The 19,423-nt window shown below is 53.8% G+C and overlaps 1 protein-coding gene across 16 annotated transcripts in view; it reads left to right on the forward strand.

Moving 5' to 3' along the window:
• Window positions 1-1,177: 1,177 nt before the first annotated feature.
• TCF3 (transcription factor 3) overlaps window positions 1,178-19,423 on the forward strand; it is a 76,069-nt gene continuing 57,823 nt past the window's right edge. For 14 of the 16 annotated variants that reach the window (XR_013958422.1, XR_013958423.1, XM_080633756.1 and 11 more), the window contains exons 1-3: window positions 1,178-1,784; window positions 3,792-3,896; window positions 12,896-12,968. Coding sequence is in view for 13 of the 16 variants with exons in the window: in XM_080633756.1 (XP_080489882.1) it covers window positions 3,819-3,896; window positions 12,896-12,968 (151 nt within the window). In the remaining 3 variants the exon portion in view is untranslated. Of the gene's footprint in view, window positions 1,785-3,791; window positions 3,897-12,895; window positions 12,969-19,423 lie in introns of those variants that run through there. The other 2 variants (XM_080633764.1, XM_080633763.1) reach the window with 2 other exon arrangements.

Genomic DNA, 19,423 nt, shown 5'->3' on the forward strand with positions numbered 1-19,423 from the left:
CGGCAAGGTGCCCTCATGGCACAGTGGCTCTGGGGACAGCACAGAATCATCATGGAATGGTTTGGCTTGGAAGAGACCTTAAAGCTCATCCAGTTCCAGCCCCTGCAGTGGGGAGGGACACCTCTCATCTCATCTCAGTCTCCCCTCCGGCAGATTAAAGCCATTCTTGTCCCAGCAGGCCCTTTTTAAAAGTCCCTTGGTTGTTGCATGTAACGCAGCTAACATCCTTCAGCTTTGCCTCCAGGGCTGCTCACTGTCCCCTTCCCAGGGTTCTTTCCCATCCCATCCCCAAGCTCCAGCAGCTCCAGCCCTGGCACCGGATGAGCTTTAAGGTCCCTTCCAACCCGAACCATTCCATGATTCTATGATTCTTCCCAGGTGATGTTTTAAAGAACTATCAATGAGCCCCCATGGGGGGAGCAGCTCGCTGGGCACCACGGAGATCCCCGGAGCAGCAGCTTCCCCACCCCACCCCGGTGAGCCGGGTGCCCCATGGCACGTTACACACGGTGCCAGGGCTTGGCCGGGCGGCACCTTTGATTCAAAGCACCCGCCGGCTGGCTTCCAAGCGCCGGCTCCAGCTTGGAAGTTAAACCGGGCGGGTAAACAGGCGGAAAGATGCGAGTGAGGATCTGGATATAAACCACGGACGTTACAGCACGATGCCCACTGTCCTGCGGGGCCCGGCCGAGGCTGCGTGGCAGGTGTCACGGCCCGAGGCCTCGCAGCGCTTCCCGACAGGGGCGAGAAGCTGCCCTGTGTCGGGGGTCGCGACGTCCCCAGCACCGTAGAGGACGCGCGGGGACTCCGAGGGGCCGGAACTCGGCCCCCGTGCAGGTCCCGCCGGCCCCACGCCGGGCGGAGCCACCCCAAAGCGCAGCACCGAGAGCGTGTCCGGGAGCGGGCTCCTGGAGAGCCGCAAGACCGGGAGCAGCTCCCGCATCCCGGGACCGCCCCGGCGGGGAAGCGGCGGAGGTGCGGCCGCCCACCGGCCACCGCCGCGCTCGGTGGGCGGGGAAGGGAAAGGAGCGCGTTCTGATTGGTCGCGCCACCTGCCACTCGGAGCGACGGAGCCCTCCCATTGGACGGCACTCCGTGACCTTATCAGTCCATCACCGGAGCTCCCGTGTCGTCACGGCTCTCTCGCTCCGCCCCTCGACAGCGCGTTTAGACGGTCTCCTCCGCCAGAAAATATAGTCCTGCATTTCGGGGGTGCCTCCTCCCCACCCCACCCTCTGCGCCGCCACAGGGGCCCGTCCCTCCGCGGTACCAGCCGCCCGCCATTCCCTCGACGGCAGCGGGGTGTGTGTGTGTGTGTTGTGAGACAGAGCCCCACCATCACCTGCGGGCGGCGGAGGGATACTGCGCAGAGGGAGGTGAGCCGCCCCGCGGGGGCGGGGCGTGAGGGCGTGAGGCGAAGGGGTGGTGCGAGGGGTGGAAGCTCCGCGTTTCGCCCCGCCGCTGCCGCCGCCGCGGGGGGACCATGCGGAGGCAGCGGGGCCGGCGAGCGCAGCAACAGCAGCGGGAGGCGGAGCGGCGGTAGCAGCAGCAGCGTTTGGACCCGGGGCGGGGCGCGGGGCGGGCCGGGGCGATCGCGCCGCTTCTTCGCGATATTCTATCCGCCGGCGGTGCGAGAACAATAGGATCCGCCGCCCGCCGGCCCTGGGCGCCGCGGCCGCCGCCCCCAGCACTACACGGCCCGGCCCGGCCTGCCATAAGCGCGGGACCTTCATGCGCTTCCCCTGCCCCGCACGCACGGGGGGCGCGCGCCTGCCCCGGAACAGGTAAAAAACCCCAATTAAATAAAAAAAATACATTAATAACAATTATAATAAAGTGATAAAGTCCGGACGCGCCTCCCCCCGTCCCGGAGCCGCTGAGGGGATGGGACTTCACCCACTGTTTCCCTCCCCATTCCCTTCCCGGCGGGGACTGCCCCGGGTTCGGCTCCATTGTCCCTCAGTAAAGTTTGCCGGGGCCGGGCAGCGCGGGTCCTCGGGGTCCCCACACGCGGAGGGGGGGTGCCTGGAAGCGTGTGTGTGGGTCGGGTCCCCCCCTTCCCATATTACTCTGTGTGTGTGGGTCGGTCTCCGGCCGTTCAGCGAACTTCAGCTCTCCCCCCTCTCCACCCCTGTCCTCCATCCAGCTCCGGTCTGGGCGGCTGCAAAAGTTGCGGGAGCAACCAGGGGGTGCTCCGGGCTCCCCCCGCGGCGGGGAGCGGGGCTGTGGGGGCTGCTCGGGGCTCTCTGCGGGATAGGGGCGGCCGCTGGGACACCCCCCCCTCCCCTTCCCAACCCCACCTCAGCCCAGGCCGCGCTTGGAGCTGAGGGGGGGAACGAGGCGGCCGGGCCTTTGTCCGAGGCGAGAAGGTGCCGCTGGGCCCCGCTGGAGGAAACCCGAGCGGGACGGGGGGAGAGGAGCGGCCGACATCTGCTGCGCGTTAGCCCGGCCGCGGCGGGGCCTGGCCGCGGCTTTGTGCGCCCGGGCCGGGAGGTAAAAACGAGGGGCGGGGAGAAGGTATATATGTGTGTGTATATCTATCTATCTATATAAAAACCGGACTGAATATACTGTGCGACGGCGTACTGCTGCAAGTTTGGCGAGCTCGGCACCGGCTGCCGGTCGCCCCGGGGGGGTGTGCGGTGTTTTGCGGGGGTCTAACAAGGACATGGGGGTGTCCCCCGGCCGCCCAGCACCGGGGTTGGGGTTGTGTGTAAGATGCTTTAGAAGCGATTTGAGTGTGGATGACACTGAAAAGAACGAAAATAAGATAAAATACCCCCCCCCCCCCGGGTGGGTTTTATAGTGGCAGACGGGATTTCTACATGCGGGGCTGGTTGCTGCGTTGGTTTAGGAACGTCATTGAAATGTGGTGGAGCCTGAAAGCCACAAACGCTTTGGGTAGCCTGGAGTTTTCTGGTTGTTCCTTAAAGCTTATGATTGAGGAGTTAAATTTATTGGCCAGCTGCTCTTTGTAGCTATGAATGAGATCCTGAAAAAGCCCCCCCCCCCCAAAAAAAAAAAAAAGGACTCTTTTGTCTCATCCCAAACCTCCCTCCCAAAGAAATATTTCTCTATCATTGGCCCAAAAGCTCAAAATCTTCCTTTAAGAAAAAAAACCCACCCAAATAAACCAAAAAGAACCAGTAAAATTAGGAAGAAGACTATTTCCCTATCTTGCCAGGTTGCCTGGAGGGCTCTATTTTTGCCAAATCCTTCTGAAAACAAACTTGTCTTTTTTCATTCTTCCCAGTCACTTTTGGGGGAGCAGAGAGGTTCAGCCCTCAGCCCCCAACTTTAGCCCCTGAGCAAGCAGCTGCAGGTGCTCAGCCACCCAAAGGAAAGAGGCCCAAGATCAGACCTTTTTCTTTTGGCTTTTTTAAGCAAAACTAAGCAAGGACAAGAGGGGGGGGAAGGAGGAGGGAGCCGAGCCAGACAAGCGCCTGAGTGATAACTTGCCTGAACCCTTTCATAAATGAGTTGACTCTTCCCCCCCCCTTATTTCCCCCCCCCCCCCTTCATTCGCCACACGCCAGGAACAGAATTGGCCCCGAACTAGTGGAATTGGCAGCAAAAAAACTAACATACGAGTGTGTCTGCTCAATGGAGCGCTTGTTCCTGCCTCTGGGTGCTGTGCGAGGACTCCGGCTGGCTGCTGGAGCCGCGCAAAGGGTTTTTCTTTGCTCGCCCCTTTCTCTCTTGCTCCGTCTTTTTAAAATATTCATCAATGGGGTGGGTAGTTTGCTGTAGTCATTAAAATATCTCCTTCCCCTCCCCCTCGCTTGCTCTAGGACTGCCACTGTTGAGTCTGTGGGAGTATGAATCAGCAGCAGCAGCAGAGAATGGCTGCAGTTGGGACAGACAAAGAGCTCAGTGACCTGCTGGACTTCAGTATGGTGAGTGAAGGGGGGGGTGGCTGGAAAGGCCCCGGGGTTTGCGGGTGTGGAGTGTTTTGGAGCTGCAGAAGGGAGGAAATGTGAGCCTGTAAATTGGACATGATGGGTTTCAGATGTGCGGTGTTTGTGTGCGTGCACATGTGCTGCAACTTGTTTATTTTCAAGTTAAGGCAAAGCCTCTACCCCTCTTCTCCCTCCGTCCCTTCCCCTCAAACATAGATTGTTTCCTTTGCAGGGAGCACAGGGGGGCGGGTTGGGTGGGTTTTCTTTTGTTTTGGATTTTTGGGGGTTTTTTGGGTTGGTTTTTTTTTTGGGTGGGAAAGTCTGGAGAAATACAAGGGGGTTGTGTGTTCTCTGTTTAAATGCTCACTGCAGAATGGGCTGGCTGTCTCTTTCTGAAGCCCTGCAAAGATGCAACTTCAGTAGCTGATTAATCAAGCTTTTTTCCTCTCCCCAGTATTAAACATTTGCTCCCACAGGTTATTTTGTCACAGTTTGAAACGGGTCCAAGCTCTCCAGCACATTATTTTGCAGGAGTTGAGCACTTGTGTTCCCCACGCTCTGCTCTTCTCTAGCCTGGAAACCTTTAGCTGCATTTAGGAGCTGTTTATTTTCAATGAAAGGGAACCTAAGGGTTGCCCCAGCAGGAAGAGCAGCTCGGAGGGAGAAGTCTCTTCTAGTCATGGCAGAGCGAGGGTTAGTCCCCGGCACATCCGTCTGTGGCACCATCCAGGGCTGGCGATGTGCCACTCTGCGCTTGCTGCACCGGTGCTGGCTGTTGTTGGCAGGTGACTTGTAGAGGGGAGAGCTTGTGTTCAAAGGAAAATAACTTTCTGTGGGATTCCTCTGCCTTGTGCTGCGCCCTCATGGCACTTGGAGCGTGTGTCTTGCTTTTTAGATAAGCAGATGTGCTACTAAGATAGAAAAACAGCTCCACAAGGAGCTTGCAGTCCAAAAAAGCCAACAATGTGCTGGACTGCATCCCCAGAGCGTGAGCAGCAGGTTGAGGGAGGGGATTCTCCGCCTCTGCTGCGCTCTGGGGAGGCCCCCACCGCAGTCCTGCATCCAGCTCTGGGGCAGCAGCACAAGAGGGACATGGAGCTGCTGGAGTGAGTCCAGAGGAGGACATGGAGATGCAATCTGGGTCACCTCTGTGACACGGGGCTGTTCCGACTCACCCAAACGATGGCCCTGCTGGGGTGATATTTTTGTCCCTTGGAGAAGAAAAGAGTAAAGGGGGAAAGTGGTGTCAGAACGAGGGGCAGCTGCTGTCCTGGTACCTCTCAACTCTGTGGCAAGTGCCAAGGCTCTTCTTCACCTGTGTGCTCAGGATTAGCAATCGGGAATAAACACTTTTATACAGCTGGGGCTTGTATCTGTCCTCTCAGGACTCTGTCCTGGGTATGGGGGTTCCATTCCCCCAAAGAACAATTATTCTGCAGGGGGAGAGGCTCCCTTCTCCCAGTTTCATGCTCCTGTTCGGGGGCTGGTTCTATTAAATGACTAGTGATGTATTTTCACAGGAGTACATTTTATAGTTGGTAGGGGGACTGCCGTGCCCATATGTGTTTAAAGACAGGAATCTTTTAGTGATCACCATGGAGCAGTGTTTGTGGTTATTTGTCCCTCTCATCTCAGAGGTCCTGGCATTTGGAGAACTGCTGGAGCTTTCCATCTCCTGCACCCGAGAGCGGCAGGTTTTGAACTGCACTTTGGGTCAGTAACCCATCAGCTGCTCTCTGGCCAGGGTTGCAGTGGCTGCCGCTTTGCTTTTACTACCCCCTTAGGAAGAAATCAAATCCTGCTCAGTGTTTAGAGCTTAAAAAACCCAAGACCTTCTTTTCAAATTTAACAAACCATCCTCATTTGCATGCTCAGAGCTGTATTCCCTGGGGGGCTCCTGACCTGCTCTCTTTATACACGAATGTTTTTGTTCTTGGAGATGAATCTACACCGAGTGGGTTGAATTTGGGTTCAAGTCCAATGCTGTCACAGTGGTGTAACCCTGGGAATGACCAGAGCCTGATCTGTGTCCATGTCTGTTGGTGCATTCAGCAGCAGCACTGGGGGCAGCTGCACGCAGGATCGGGGCCTGCAAATGTCATTTGCCAGCAAATGATACGAAGCCATTCCCTCCAGAGTACGTTGGCCAATGGGCTCCAACACAGTCTGGATTTGAGCCAGATCTGTTTCACAAACGCTCATCTCTGCACACCCTTCTTCTGAGTTTGCATAAAGGGAACATTAATATTTCTCCTGAAGGATGAGTAGCTGAAGCAGAAAGCTTCCTAGCTAGATGGTCTTCAACCTGGCATCGCAAGCTAGCTGTGCTCTGTGTGGGGCTGTCAAAGAGGCTGTGCTATGGGTTGCTCTCCCTTTTGGCTTTTTGATCACAAAGCTTGCTCGTTTGAGTACATTTATATTTTTGTTTGAATAGGATAGGTTTGAATAGCCAGGTTTAAAAAACAAAACAAAAAACCCCCAGAGTTTGGTATTAGAATAGCCAGGTTGGACCAGGTTGGGGCAACCTGCTCTAGAGGAAGGTGTCCCTGCCCATGGCAGGGGGTTAGAACTGGATGAGCTTTAAGGTGCTTTCTAACCCAAACCAAACTGTGATTCTGTGAATAAGCAGGAGTGGAACATCAGTCCATTAATCCTCTCCAGGAGAGGAGATGGGAGCGAAGGCTAGACAGAGATTTGCAGCAGGTGGAAGCATTTGCTTCAGATCAGTATTTTGAATTCTTCTAGGAAAAATGTGTTCAACCCCAGTAACCTGAGGTCCTGCTCTGCACTAGGCTTTGCTGTGCATTGAGTGAATTTTAAGGTCTGGCCCTAATGGGGTAGTACAGTCAGGTGGGAGTTTGCAGGGTCAGTAAATGGCAGGGTTGTGTGAGATGCTATAAATTGGGTCTGACAGTCCTGAAAAGGAAAGACTTGTGCCTTCTGTAATGAATAAATACCTGGGGTAGTTATTGATCTGCAAAATGCTTGCCCAAAGCTTTGTGCTTAATGTAATTTAGCACTAAGAGTGAAAATCAAAGGAATCTGTAAGGTGCACCTAAGTGAGCCAGAGGCAACCACCCAGCTCTGCAGTCTAATGGCTGCTTTGGGGTGTGCACAGCAGCGTGCTTGTGTCTACCTCAGAACAAATTGCCCTTTATAATTGCCCCAAAGTACAGGTAATTTATAAGCTTTCATTCACCACCACTTCCTGGCAGTAGTTCAGGACGGGCTTGCAAATCTGGAGGAGAGCTTTCGAGAAAGCATCCTGCCTGTAAATTCGGGTTGCCAGCTTAACCTGTTCATTAGGCTTGGGTTTTGGTGTGTTACTTTTTGCCCTGTGGTTGCCAGGCTTTGCAGCTCAGCCCGATGGGCACAGGCTGCATGTGGCTAGAGCTGCCCTTGGCCTGCGCTGTCGGGAGGTGCTCGGCTGTGAGGACTCATGCTGTGATTGGCTGCACCAGTATGGTACTGCAGTCCCACATCCAGCTCTGGGGGCAACGGCACAAAAGGATGTGGAGCTGTTGGAGCAAGTGCAGAGGAGGCCATGGAGATGCTGCGAGGGCTGGAGCAGCTCTGCTCTGGAGCCAGACTGAGAGAGCTGGGCTGGGGCAGCCTGGAGAAGAGAAGGCTCCTGAAGGGGAGACCTGAGAGCAGCTCCAGTGCCTAAAGGGGCTGCAGGAAACCTGGAGAGGGGCTTGGGACAAGGGCCTGTAGGGACAGGCCAAGGGGAATGGCTTGAACCTGCCAGATGAGAGACTGAGCTGAGCTCTTAGGCAGAAGCTCTTCCCTGTGAGGGTGCTGAGGCGCTGGCCCAGGGTGCCCAGAGAAGCTGTGACTGCCCCATCCCTGGCAGTGTTCAAGGCCAGGTTGGACACAGGGGCTTGGAGCAAGCTGCTCCAGTGGAAGGGGTCCCTGCCCGTGGCAGGGGTTGGAGCTGAAGGAGCTTTAAGGACCCTTCCAACCCAAAGCAGTCTGTGACTTTTATGACTCGCTATGGTTATCCTGTGCATCATCTCAGCTGTCCCATGCTGCCAGCGTTGGTGTGCTGTGAGAAGGTGCAGGCAGATATCCCAGCTGGGCTGGTGTGTTTGTAGGGCAGGGTCACTCCATGCCATGAGGAGAGCCAGGATGGAGCAGCCAGGAGGCACACAGACAGGGTTGGGGTCCTGTCCATGCCGCAGAGCATGCCTGCCAAGCTACATAGAGGCAGGCGGCTGCGTGCCAGCCTGGGTCTCTGGCAGAAGTGAAATGCTGTTAACAGCCATGATTATTAACAGAGTATTAACCATATGCTGTGGGGATGCTGGTTGTCAGGGTGGGTTCCTAGCTCGACGAGTTGTTGCAGGGTGGGCAGGGGCTTGAGCAGTCACACAGGACCTGCCGTCTGATGTCTCTGCAAGTGACTGCTCTCATTGCATGCCAGCTCTCGTGGCTCCAGCCAGTGAAGTGGGGGTGAAAGCCAAGCTGTTACTGGCAAGCAGGGCTTGAGCAAGCTCCTTCTGCCCCCACCGCTGCTGCTTCTGACGTGCTGGAGAATGCTGAAGCTGTGCCCCACGATAAAACTCACTTTTGTTTAGTGTGAAGCAGTTGTGAAGTTTGACTTCACACCGCAGTGGATGTTTGAGGCTGCAGTCAGGAAGGTCAGTCTTAATTGAACATGTATGAAGTAGCCTGTTGGCAATGTGTATTGAGTCACATTCCCTCCTCTCCCCATATTAAGAGCTGGATACTTTCCATGCTGCAAAATGGATTTCAGGTTTTGAGTTCAGGCCTGAGGTTGGTCCAGGTTGGAGTTCCGGAGGTGGAAGAGTGAGCAAAGTGGAAAGCTATTTTCACATGTGAAAACACTGTTGCACTGGTAGAACTGCACAGTAAACAAGGTGCTCCTTGACATTGTTACTTGTGTCTGGCAAATTCCCTTTCTTCCTTACGAGTTTCCTGTTGGAAGTGTGGGGTCTCTCAGCTGTAACCTCGCGGTGGTGGATGTTTGGGTCTTCCCATGCATTGGATTTGCATCTCTTAACCTGGGAGAAATGGAGGGAGAAGATTTTGGGAAAGGTGGAAACTGAGCTACGTGGGTCTGCAGAAGTTGTCAGCTGTCAGGGAGGCTGAGAGAAACCAAATACATCGACTTAAGATGGGGGATTTTACATAACCCTTTAAATCTCCATTATTCAAATCCAACAAAGGCCGAGTAATGACCCAATTACAGCTCTTCAGATGCTTATGCCTGGGTCCCTCCTCAGTGCCTGGGTCCGTCTGTGCCAGCCCCAGTTCCTCTCCTCCCTCCCCCTCCCCACGTTTATTTTCAAAGCAGCATTTAAAAGCAGAAAGGAAATTTGCAGTGGGTGGGTGAACTTTGCCTGCGAGTGAAGGCGCTTCGTGTATGACTCGTGTGGGGCTCCTGGAGGCATCACACCCTGACGGCTTCAGCCCACACCACAGTGGAAAAACAACCTGGCAGCAACAAAAAGCCACCAAAACACTACCCGGAGCTGGCGAGTGATGTGTGTATTGAGGGGGAACCCCGGGGCTCCCCATCTCCGGCATCACCCTGCTTTAGCATCCCCACTTGCTGTGGTGTGGGAAGGGGTCTGTGCCTCCGCAGTCCTGAGGGGAGGGAGAGCAGGAAGGGGTTGCATCAGTCTCGAAACCTGTCTTTGAGCAGGCAGAGGTGGGGAGGGAACCCCAGCAGCATCCCCAGTGTGGAGGTGTGCTGGGGATTGCCCAGGGCCGAGAGGGGACACACAACCCACCACCTCTTTTGCAGAAGTAGAAAGCACTCATTGCACAATGGAACAAGGTTGTTCATTTGCTCCACTCGTGTTTGCTGCTCAAACCTTGGGGTTTTTTTAGCATCAGCAAGCATCTAACAGATATGCTGTGAAAAAGAGTGAGCAGTGCTTTCCTTTTGCCTTTTTGTTTTTTTGTCGTTGCTGTTGTTGTCATCGTTGATTTTTGCTGCTTGGTACCATTCTGTTCATACATCTCATTCTTCCCCCGCTTGCATGTGCAGAAATGCCTCTTGCTGTTGGGAAAGGGGGTTTCTAACCACTTAATTGGATCCCAGCCTGGTTTGGGTTGGAAGGGACCTTAAAGCTCCTCCAGCTCCAGCCACTGCCACAGGCAGGGACCCCTTCCACTGGAGCAGCTTGCTCCAAGCCCCTGTGTCCAACCTGGCCTTGAACACTGCCAGGGATGGGGCAGTCACAGCTTCTCTGGGCACCCTGGGCCAGCGCCTCAGCACCCTCACAGGGAAGAGCTTCTGCCTAAGAGCTCAGCTCAGTCTCCCCTCGGGCAGGTTCAAGCCATTCCCCCTTGTCCAAAGCCCCTCTCCAGGTTTCTTGTTGGCCCATTTGGCACTAGGAGCTGCTCTAAGGTCTTTGGACATCCTATGCCAGCACCTCACCGCCCTCATAGCACAGAACTTTCTCCCTCAGTCCTCTTCCCTACCTCAGGAGGAGGGAGTGTGCACCGGCTGGGGGGGCTCAGCCATGGAACAGCCATTTTTAGTCATTTTGGATCTGTCTACAAAAAACAACACTGTCTTGCCAGGGCAGGGGATGGGGAAGGGAGGCCAGGACAAACCGGAGGCATTGCAGAGGAAGGCAGGCTGCGAGTCTTTTGTGCTGTCGGGCTTTGGTTTTGTTTCTAGCCCAATTTCCTGAGGAAACATGATGTGTTTGATGGTGGGGCTGTTTGCCCATCCCAAGTGCCTCTGGAGCCCACCCCGGCTGGGCAGCAGCCTCCTGGGGGTGCAGCAGGACCCTCCCCATGGTGCGTGTTCAGAGGCTCTGATGCAAGGCTGCCTGTAGGAGGGTGCAGGGAGAGGTGGGTTATGGCCAGGGGTAAAGCTGCAGGAGGGCTGGTGTCTGCAGGCTGCTGCTTGGTTGTCCACACAGGCTGCTGCTTAAACACTGCTTACACCTTCTTTAGATCCCCATCTCTCTCACATGTGCATAATGTGCCCCATCTATGTGATCCCAAATTTGTGCTCTTGGTTTCGAATGGCAGTTGGTTCCTTAACTGCTCTCTTTGCATCCCTGCCACATTTCACTGTTGTTTTTTGGGTTGGTTTTTCTTTTTCCTCCTCAGCATTTGTGCAAACAAAGCTGGGCAGACAGTTTCGCACAGAGGAATGTTTCTGACCGCAGCCAGACATCAGCTATGTCAAGGCATGAAACGCTGCCTTTCTGTAGGCACTTGTGCCATGACATTGTTTAATCTTCAAAGCAGTAAACTTTTGAGTAGCTCAGAAATTGCAAAGCTAAAAATAATAAAAATTCAAATGACTTGGTGGTGAAAGTATCTTGAGTTGTGTAGTAAAAGGATATTAAAACGTTAATTCCCTAAGCGTTTTCCCACCAGTTGTTTTATTGGCTGCAGCTCCATTTGTGTGGAGAAGAATTCGTTTTCTGCAGCGTGCAGGTGCATATAAATTTTTAAATAATAGCTTCTGAAAGCCTCCCAACATATATTACAAATATTTATACAGGTATTTTTGAGGAAGCTCCTTGGCAGGAGGAGATTTGTTGTGATACTGAAGCTGCAGCAGTAGAGTGAGCAAGTAGCTGCAGTGGCCAATGCTGTAAAACACCCTGGTCTTTGTAACGGTGAGCTGAATACCTTTGCCCTTGGTGCAGCTTCTCCCACTGGATCCCAGGGCTGTGTTGGGTCATGGCTCTGCTGGGGTCCCCAGAGCACCAGGGGTGGGAACTGCTTTGTGAGGCTGGGGGGGCTCTTTCTGCTGGGCTGCACCCCCAGAGCATGAGCAGCAGGTGGAGGGAGGGGATTCTCCCCCTCTGCTTTGGTCTGGGGAGACCCCCCCTGCAGTCCTGCATCCAGCTCTGGGGCAGCAGCACAAGAGGGACGTGGAGCTGCTGCTGGAGCAAGCCCAGAGGGGGCCGTGGAGATGCTGCAATGGCTGGAGCAGCTCTGCTCTGGAGCCAGGCTGGGAGAGCTGGGCTGGGGCAGCCTGGAGAAGAGAAGGCTCCTGAAGGGGAGACCTGAGAGCAGCTCCAGTGCCTAAAGGGGCTGCAGGAAAGCTGGAGAGGGGCTTGGGACAAGGGCCTGTAGGGACAGGCCAAGGGGAATGGCTTGAACCTGCCCGAGGGGAGACTGAGCTGAGCTCTTAGGCAGAAGCTCTTCCCTGTGAGGGTGCTGAGGCGCTGGCCCAGGGTGCCCAGAGAAGCTGTGGCTGCCCCATCCCTGGCAGTGTTCAAGGCCAGGTTGGACACAGGGGCTTGGAGCAAGCTGCTCCAGTGGAAGGGGTCCCTGCCTGTGGCAGGGGTTGGAGCTGGAGGAGCTTTAAGGTCCCTTCCAACCCAACCCGGGCTGGGATTCTGTGATTCCCTCTGGAGCTGATGTGAGGCTTCCTGCACCAAGGTTGAGCATCAGTGGAGTGTGTGGCTTAGTCACCTCTGCCTGTACCAGCTGGAGCCCCCAGGCAGCCCATGTCCTCCTTGGGCTCATTGCCAGTGATGGGCCTAGGAGACACAGGGTGAGACCTGGACCACTGAGGGTGCTGGGGTGTTCAGGTTAGAACAAGCTTTGCTGCGTGCTCTGGTCTCAGGGGGGTGCTGTCATGTCCTGCTGTCCTTTTGTGAATGGAGTCACCCTTTCTCCATGGCCCCATGGACACCTTGTAATCAGGGCCATGGGGAATGAGTTAGGGAAGAAACTGTTGGTTTTGACCACAGCAGTACTGCCTCTTGGACGGTTTTGAGTTGCACCTAAGGAACCAGACACAGTGTACACAGGAGTTCATGCACGTAGGAATGTGTGTGTATATTAGTGCACAGCTGTGCTGCTCTCTTGTCCTCCTGCAGCTGATCTATGTAGCAGGGACACAAGGAAAGTGTTTTGCATCAATAAAGTGCTTCTCTCCCCCCTTTCCTCCCCTCCACCTACCCAGTTTGACCCCCTTTGCAGCAGCACAGTAAACCTAACATGCTGAAGTCTCTTTTCCCTTCTCTCTCGTCTTCTTGTTTTTCTAGATGTTTCCTCTGCCAGTGGCTAATGGAAAAAACAGACCCACGACCCTAGCGAGCACTCAGTTTGGAGGATCAGGTACTGTCATCTGAATTGTTTTTTACTTAACACCATAATGTTTCTTGCCATACATTTGCGTTGCTTCCAGAGACCCCAAAGGAGGGGTTTCTGTAGTTCTGTGTTATGTATTTTTCTGGTGGTGATCTGCTAGTATTTCTCTGCATGATTTCCTTGTTACTCCATGTGTCTGTGGGTAGGCAAAGCTGTTCTTGCTGATCTGTCTCCAGAAATCAGTGCCTGGGTTGAAGGTTGTTGTGTTGCAGCAACCTGGGAGCAGGCAGTCAGTGCTGTTCTCTGAAGCTGCTTAGATGAACGTGTGTCCGCAGATGTACAGCAAAACTCTGGGAGTACATCACTGAAGACATGTTGGTAGTCGTTAATTCCTGGGGCTCAGCTGCCCAAAAGGAAACTGATGCAGTTTGGATGTCTGCTCCATTCAACCCCACCAGCAGCTCCCTGTTTGTTGGGTGGGATCTCAGTGTTCCCAAAGAGACCTTTGCAGAGGCCTGGCCAGATGCCTCTAGCTTCCTGCTGTTGGGTGGGATCCTGGCATTCCCAAAGGGACCTTTGCAAACTCTTCCTGGCCAGATGCCTCCAGCCATCATGGCTGTCCTGGGGAGGCAGGCAGCAGGGGTGGCTGGAGCTGTTTCACCAGCCTTCAGGCTGGACCCCACTGTGGTTTTGGGGTGCTTTTGAGCAGAGCCTCACCTGCCATGCCCTGCCACAGTGCCCCTGAAGCCGGCAGCTCTCCCTGCTCCCAAAAGTGCTGAGTGGCCCCATCTCTGCCAGCCAGGATCAGAGAATCACAGACTTAAAGGTCATCCAGTTCCAACCCCTGCCAGAGGCAGGGGCACCTTCCACTAGATGTGGATGCTGAGGAGGGACCAGGGGTGCAAACATCAGAGGGCTTTGGGAGTAGGGAGGAGTGGGCTGGTGATGCAGCTGTGATAGGAGATTCTCCAAAGGGCCTGTGGCTTCAGACACCTGATGGGGAGAGGTGGCACTGGTTAATTTGAGGCTGAAGCAGAGAATTCCTCAGCTGGGGAATGGCAGGATGGTGCTGTGCCCTGCCAGGCTTTTGCTACCCAGGAGGCTGCTCTGTGCAGGGCTCGCTGCAGCCCCTGGCACGCAGGAAGTTCAGGTAATTTGCCCTTCTTGCTGAAACATGCTGATGCTTTATGGATGGTTAAAACATGACCTTCTCTACCCTGGGCTGACTTAACCTGTCCAGGGTAACTCCTGGCCATGTGGAATGGCCATGCCCTCACAGCAGGAGGCATTCTGGGGACCTGGGTGGGATTTCTGGAGAGCAGCTTTGGTGGCACAGCATGCTGTGGGCAGCTCTCAGGGAAGCCTGCAGAAGCTGGATGGGAGGAGAGTTCTCTGCCCTGCCCTGCTTCTGTCTGTTTTTGGCCAGGGAAATCTGATGCTTTCAGACTGCACCATTTAGCTGCGTGTCAAGATGGTTTTGAGCAAACATTTTTACATGGAGGGAAGCTGTTGAGTGGGTGCTGGGGGAAATTGAAGGGGAGAAAACTCTTGGGTTACCCCAGATGGAGGCTGATCTCTCCAGTGTTTCTGTTTGTGACTTCTGCTGTTAAAATAATCCACAAAATACGTGCTGCATGCTAGGGAGAGAATAGGCATGGAGCAGCTTGCATTAATTCATTTCCTGCTTGGAGGCTCGCTTGGCTGTCGGGTTTCTAGCGCTGGCCAGTGAGGAGAGGCTGAGAGCAGGGCTCTGGTGCAGCCAGCACAGCGACCAGACCTGCCTCCAATGGCTGTGCAGCAGCCAAAATGACACAAAATCTTTTATTCTCTGTCCCTACCTCCCCTTTTTTCTCTTTTGGGTGACTGAAAGGTAATGTTGACACCACCCTTCCTCTGGGCTGCTGCTTTTTGAGTCTGGCTGTGAGCAGTTCGTATAGAGAAGACTGATATTATACAACTGCTCTGAAGGCAGTTGCACAATCACTGCTGTCCCAGCCTCAGGGCTCTGCTGCCGCTCTTTTGTCCTGCCATGTGCATCCTGGGTTAGAGATGGTTAGGCCAAGGGGAATGGCTTTAACCTGCCAGAGGGGGGATTGAGATGAGCTCTTAGGCAGAAGCTCTTCCCTGTGAGGGTGCTGAGGCGCTGGCCCAGGGTGCCCAGAGGAGCTGTGGCTGCCCCATCCCTGGCAGTGTTCAAGGCCAGGTTGGACACAGGGGCTTGGAGCAAGCTGCTCCAGTGGAAGGGGTCCCTGCCCGTGGCAGGGGTTGGAGCTGGAGGAGCTTTGAAGTCCCTTCCAACCCAAACCAGGCTGGGGTTCTATGAGTCTAAGCCTTTTGCTCCAGCAGTGGAGTTACCCCTTGGCCAGTCATCCTTGGCCTGCCCTTTGGAGAACGGGGAGCATGTTTCCTTTGCATGTTGGCTTTGTGACTTCTCTCTGGTCCTCAGTGTTTGACAATTGATTTTTTGGGGTGGGATGAATCACTGCAATAAGATGGTAACAACACGTGCCATGCACGGCGTGCGCTGTGTCTGTGGGGAGGATCCAGGGTGTCTAAGCCACTTCCTAGATAGTGGCAAATGGTTGTTTTCATAGTTTGTTGATGCTGGTTTATCTTAATTCACTAATGGACAGCAAGGTACAATCAGATACAAACCCATCCCCAGCAGCAGAGCCAGCCATCCATCTCAGAATTTGATTTGAAGTCAAATTGTCACCAACCCTGATGTGGTCAGACAGTGAAGAGCAGATGGTCCTTGCATTTGGGGATCTGGACTTGCTGAGGCAGCGGAGCGCCTTGCAGCCATGCCGTAATCTGGACCTGGAGATCAGCTCCCTAAATCTTCCTGCCTTGCAGGGAATGCTTAGGCTTCATCTTTTAATGTGTCCCATGTTTGTCAAACACTCCTGTTCAATTGGATCCTGTACCACTGATGAAGCTGGCACAGCATTTCCCCTCTGCTGCTGTCCCTGTGCCCAGAAAGGAGAAGTTGACGCTGGTTTCCCTAAGTCTTAGCTTGGTGGTGTGCACCATAGTGCCAGTATCTCATTAATGGGGGTTATTGTAGTGACTCCAAGGTAATGAACCAGGAAAATTGGTGTTTCTTGCTTTTACCCACCCTTGGACACATGGATTTCTTGCCTCTCACTTTTCATCGGTCTCCTCCATGGAGCAGTCCTGGCACAGTATATAGCTTTTCTTTTTTTCCCTTTTGGAGGAGCTCTTAACTTGAGGCTCTTTCCTCCCCAGGGGAAGTTAGGAACCAAGGGACAAGACAGTGGCTGATGACTCTGGCCAAAATGCCTCCCTTGCTGTGATGAAGTTCTTGCTTCCAGGGTTCAGCTGGTAAATAAGGGAGCAAAGTCGTTTGAAGCAGTGCTGCTAGAAAATGACACGGATAAAATTGCCCCAAAGGAAACTCATTTTCAGATCCCACTTAATAATTCATAGAGTCCTAGCCTGGTTTGGGCTAGAAAGGACCTCAATGCTCCCTTAAGGTATTGAAAGGCCACAATAGATTGCCCTGGCCAAGCTGCTGGTGCTCATGCAGGTGGTCTCTTTGCAAAAGGGAGGCCATTTCTCTCTCCCAGGTCAGGACAATTCAAAGTGTTCAAGCACGCCCTCCAGCTTTGAGATCCCTTTGCTTTATTCTTTGTCTCCTGCTTTTATTTTAAGCTCTGCCACTGTTTCCCTCACTTTTGTCCTTAAATGCACCAGGGAGGAACTGGTTCAGCTTCCCCGCCGCATGGACAATTCAGCACCTCCGCTCTGCGCTTTCTTGGCAAGGAGCAGCCCAAACAATTGCCACTAGGATGGAGCTGACGTCATGCCGACCGTGTCTGCGGCATTTATAGCACATACAGGTCACCGCAGGGAAGTTGCTCTTCTGGGGCTTTGAGCTGCAACTTGTGTTCTCCAGCCTGAGCTGTGTCATTTGCTGCTGGTGGTTTATGTGAGCCGGGACACTCAGTGTGTGCCTATTGTCTTGCTCCTGGAAGGCAGCGGTTTCATCATCCCCTCCCCACGCTGTTTGTTTATGATTTGCAGCAGCACAACATTGAAAGCCATGTCCTTCATCCCCCCCATGTCATAGTTAGTCATAAATGACTAAAGTGATAGAACCGAGCTCCCTCCCAGCACACTTCATTAAACAGTGCCTCGAGCGGGTGCTAAATTTCACATGGAAATAGCCATTTTTAACTGACATTAGGACAGTAGGAGTGGCAGGAGGCAAAGAAGTTTTCATTGTCTCTTCTCAGCCCAGGCTGTGGCATGGGGCTGTCGCCTTGTGGCTGCGGAGTTTTCAGCAGAGTCGGTGCGTTCCAGCTATGCCTTTGTTTCAGTGAATGAGCTGGGACTCTGCGGAGCAGGGAACTAAAGCAGAGGCAGATGGTTGTGCAAGGTAAGGCATCATCCGTGGTTAGCATGGAGCGTGGGACCATCTCCCCTTCCCGCTGGAAGCAGTGCACGGTGCCAGGTTTGTGTCCTGTTGGAACAGGAGCAGACTCCTGCTGACAGATGATTCTGCATGCAGCAATTTTCCTTCCCTTTTGAGTACGTGAATTCACCATTAAATGTCTTTTCCTCCTTGCTTTGTGCTGAAGGGAGTTCCCTTGTTCAGGATCTCAGTGGGTTTGGAAGGGGGAGTCCCCTTTTGGTCTGTGCTGTGATTTCCACCCCTGAAATTTGCTGGGTGCTTTTGTGCTGCTGAGGATGGTGAGATGAGGCTCATTGTCGAGGGAATGGCTTTGATCCGGGGAAGTTCATAACGTGCACTTGAAGCTGGGGAGGTTTTCAAAGAGTTACAAGCTGGTGCATGTAACAGATTTTAAGTTATAGCGTACTGAACAAAGTAAATGCATTCTCCCTGGAGGTAGGTGAGTCTGTATTCCCTTTGAAAGCCTGCTTTAAACAGCGTTCAGACTTGGATACCTGTGGCAACAGCACTGAAAGTAATAAATTCTCTGGAAGATGAGGTTGTCTCTTTAATTTGGGCTATGAGGAGCTGTTTGAAGGTTTAATTCTTTGGTGTGTGCACGCAAGGCTGTGCTGGGTGAGGAGGGGAGGGTCTGGGGGTGCTGGGTGGACATGGGCTGGGTGGTTTGCAGTGAACCTAGGGAGATTAGGGGCTTGTGAGGAGCTGAGCGCAGCGTTTCTGCCGTGCTGTCAGCAGTTGAGTTCCAGGCTGCAGAAACTCATTTGCAACTGTTTCCCATGGTGAGGAAAGCAGGAGCTTTTCTTAGTAAGGATGTATCACGTTTTCCTACTAAACTGCCTCAAGTTTTCCCACATGTTCTGTTTGTGCTGAAGTGGGAGCGATGGGCTTTGCTATTTTGATAGATGATGAAAGGCAGACATGAGGTGCACAATATGCGACTTTATATTTAAAACTGGCACTTCCCATTAAAGAATGTACTTGAGGCTGCTTGTTTATGTTGCGGTTGTGAACGTGCCCATGCAGCAGCCTTGCAAAGCTGTCACTAAACACAAAGCCACCACAATACAAAAGTCAAAGCAGAAAATTTGCCTTGCCTGCCTATTGGCATGGCTGGTTCTTGCAAATACGACTTTTTAGCCATTAACAGAGGAAAATGCTGCGAGGGCTGGAGCAGCTCTGCTCTGGAGCCAGGCTGAGAGAGCTGGGCTGGGGCAGCCTGGAGAAGAGAAGGCTCCTGAAGGGGAGACCTGAGAGCAGCTCCAGTGCCTAAAGGGGCTGCAGGAAAGCTGGAGAGGGGCTTGGGACAAGGGCCTGTAGGGACAGGCCAAGGGGAATGGCTTGAACCTGCCCGAGGGGAGACTGAACTGAGCTCTTAGGCAGAAGCTCTTCCCTGTGAGGGTGCTGAGGCGCTGGCCCAGGGTGCCCAGAGAAGCTGTGGCTGCCCCATCCCTGGCAGTGTTCAAGGCCAGGTTGGACACAGGGGCTTGGAGCAAGCTGCTCCAGTGGAAGGGGTCCCTGCCCGTGGCAGGGGTTGGAGCTGGAGGAGCTTTAAGGTCCCTTCCAACGCAAATCAGGCTGGGGTTCTATGATAGGATTTTATGAAAAATAAATCAGATAATAAACAGATAAAGCCTTGCCATGGCCAGGTCAATCTGGCGAAGCTGGGAGGACATCTTAGCCTGGACAGCGACAGATCCTTGCAACCCTCTGCTGCTCTCTGTGGTGTTTCCATTCCTGCTGCTGGCAGATCCTGCTCCTGGGATGTAGGAGGGTGTAGGAGGATGCTGCTGAGGGTATGGCAGGGAACACCCGGGGTGCTGCAGCCCCAGCCAGTAACAGAGCCTGGAGGACTTTCAGTGAAGTTCATCTCTCCCGTGCTTGTCAGGTGCGTTTAACAGCTTTCTGCTTTGCTGTTGGCTTTGTCTTCGGGAAGCTCCTGCTCTCCTTCCTTTCCCCTTTCTTCTCCCTGCTTTTCCCGTGGAGTGGCTCCCATTAACCAGCACACAGAACAAGCTTGGAGGGGACGAAAGCTGGGGGCAGGGAG

Source organism: Psittacula echo (assembly GCF_963264785.1).
Source record: "Psittacula echo genome assembly, chromosome: 24".
In the NCBI taxonomy this organism is placed as follows: Eukaryota; Metazoa; Chordata; class Aves; order Psittaciformes; family Psittacidae; genus Psittacula; species Psittacula echo.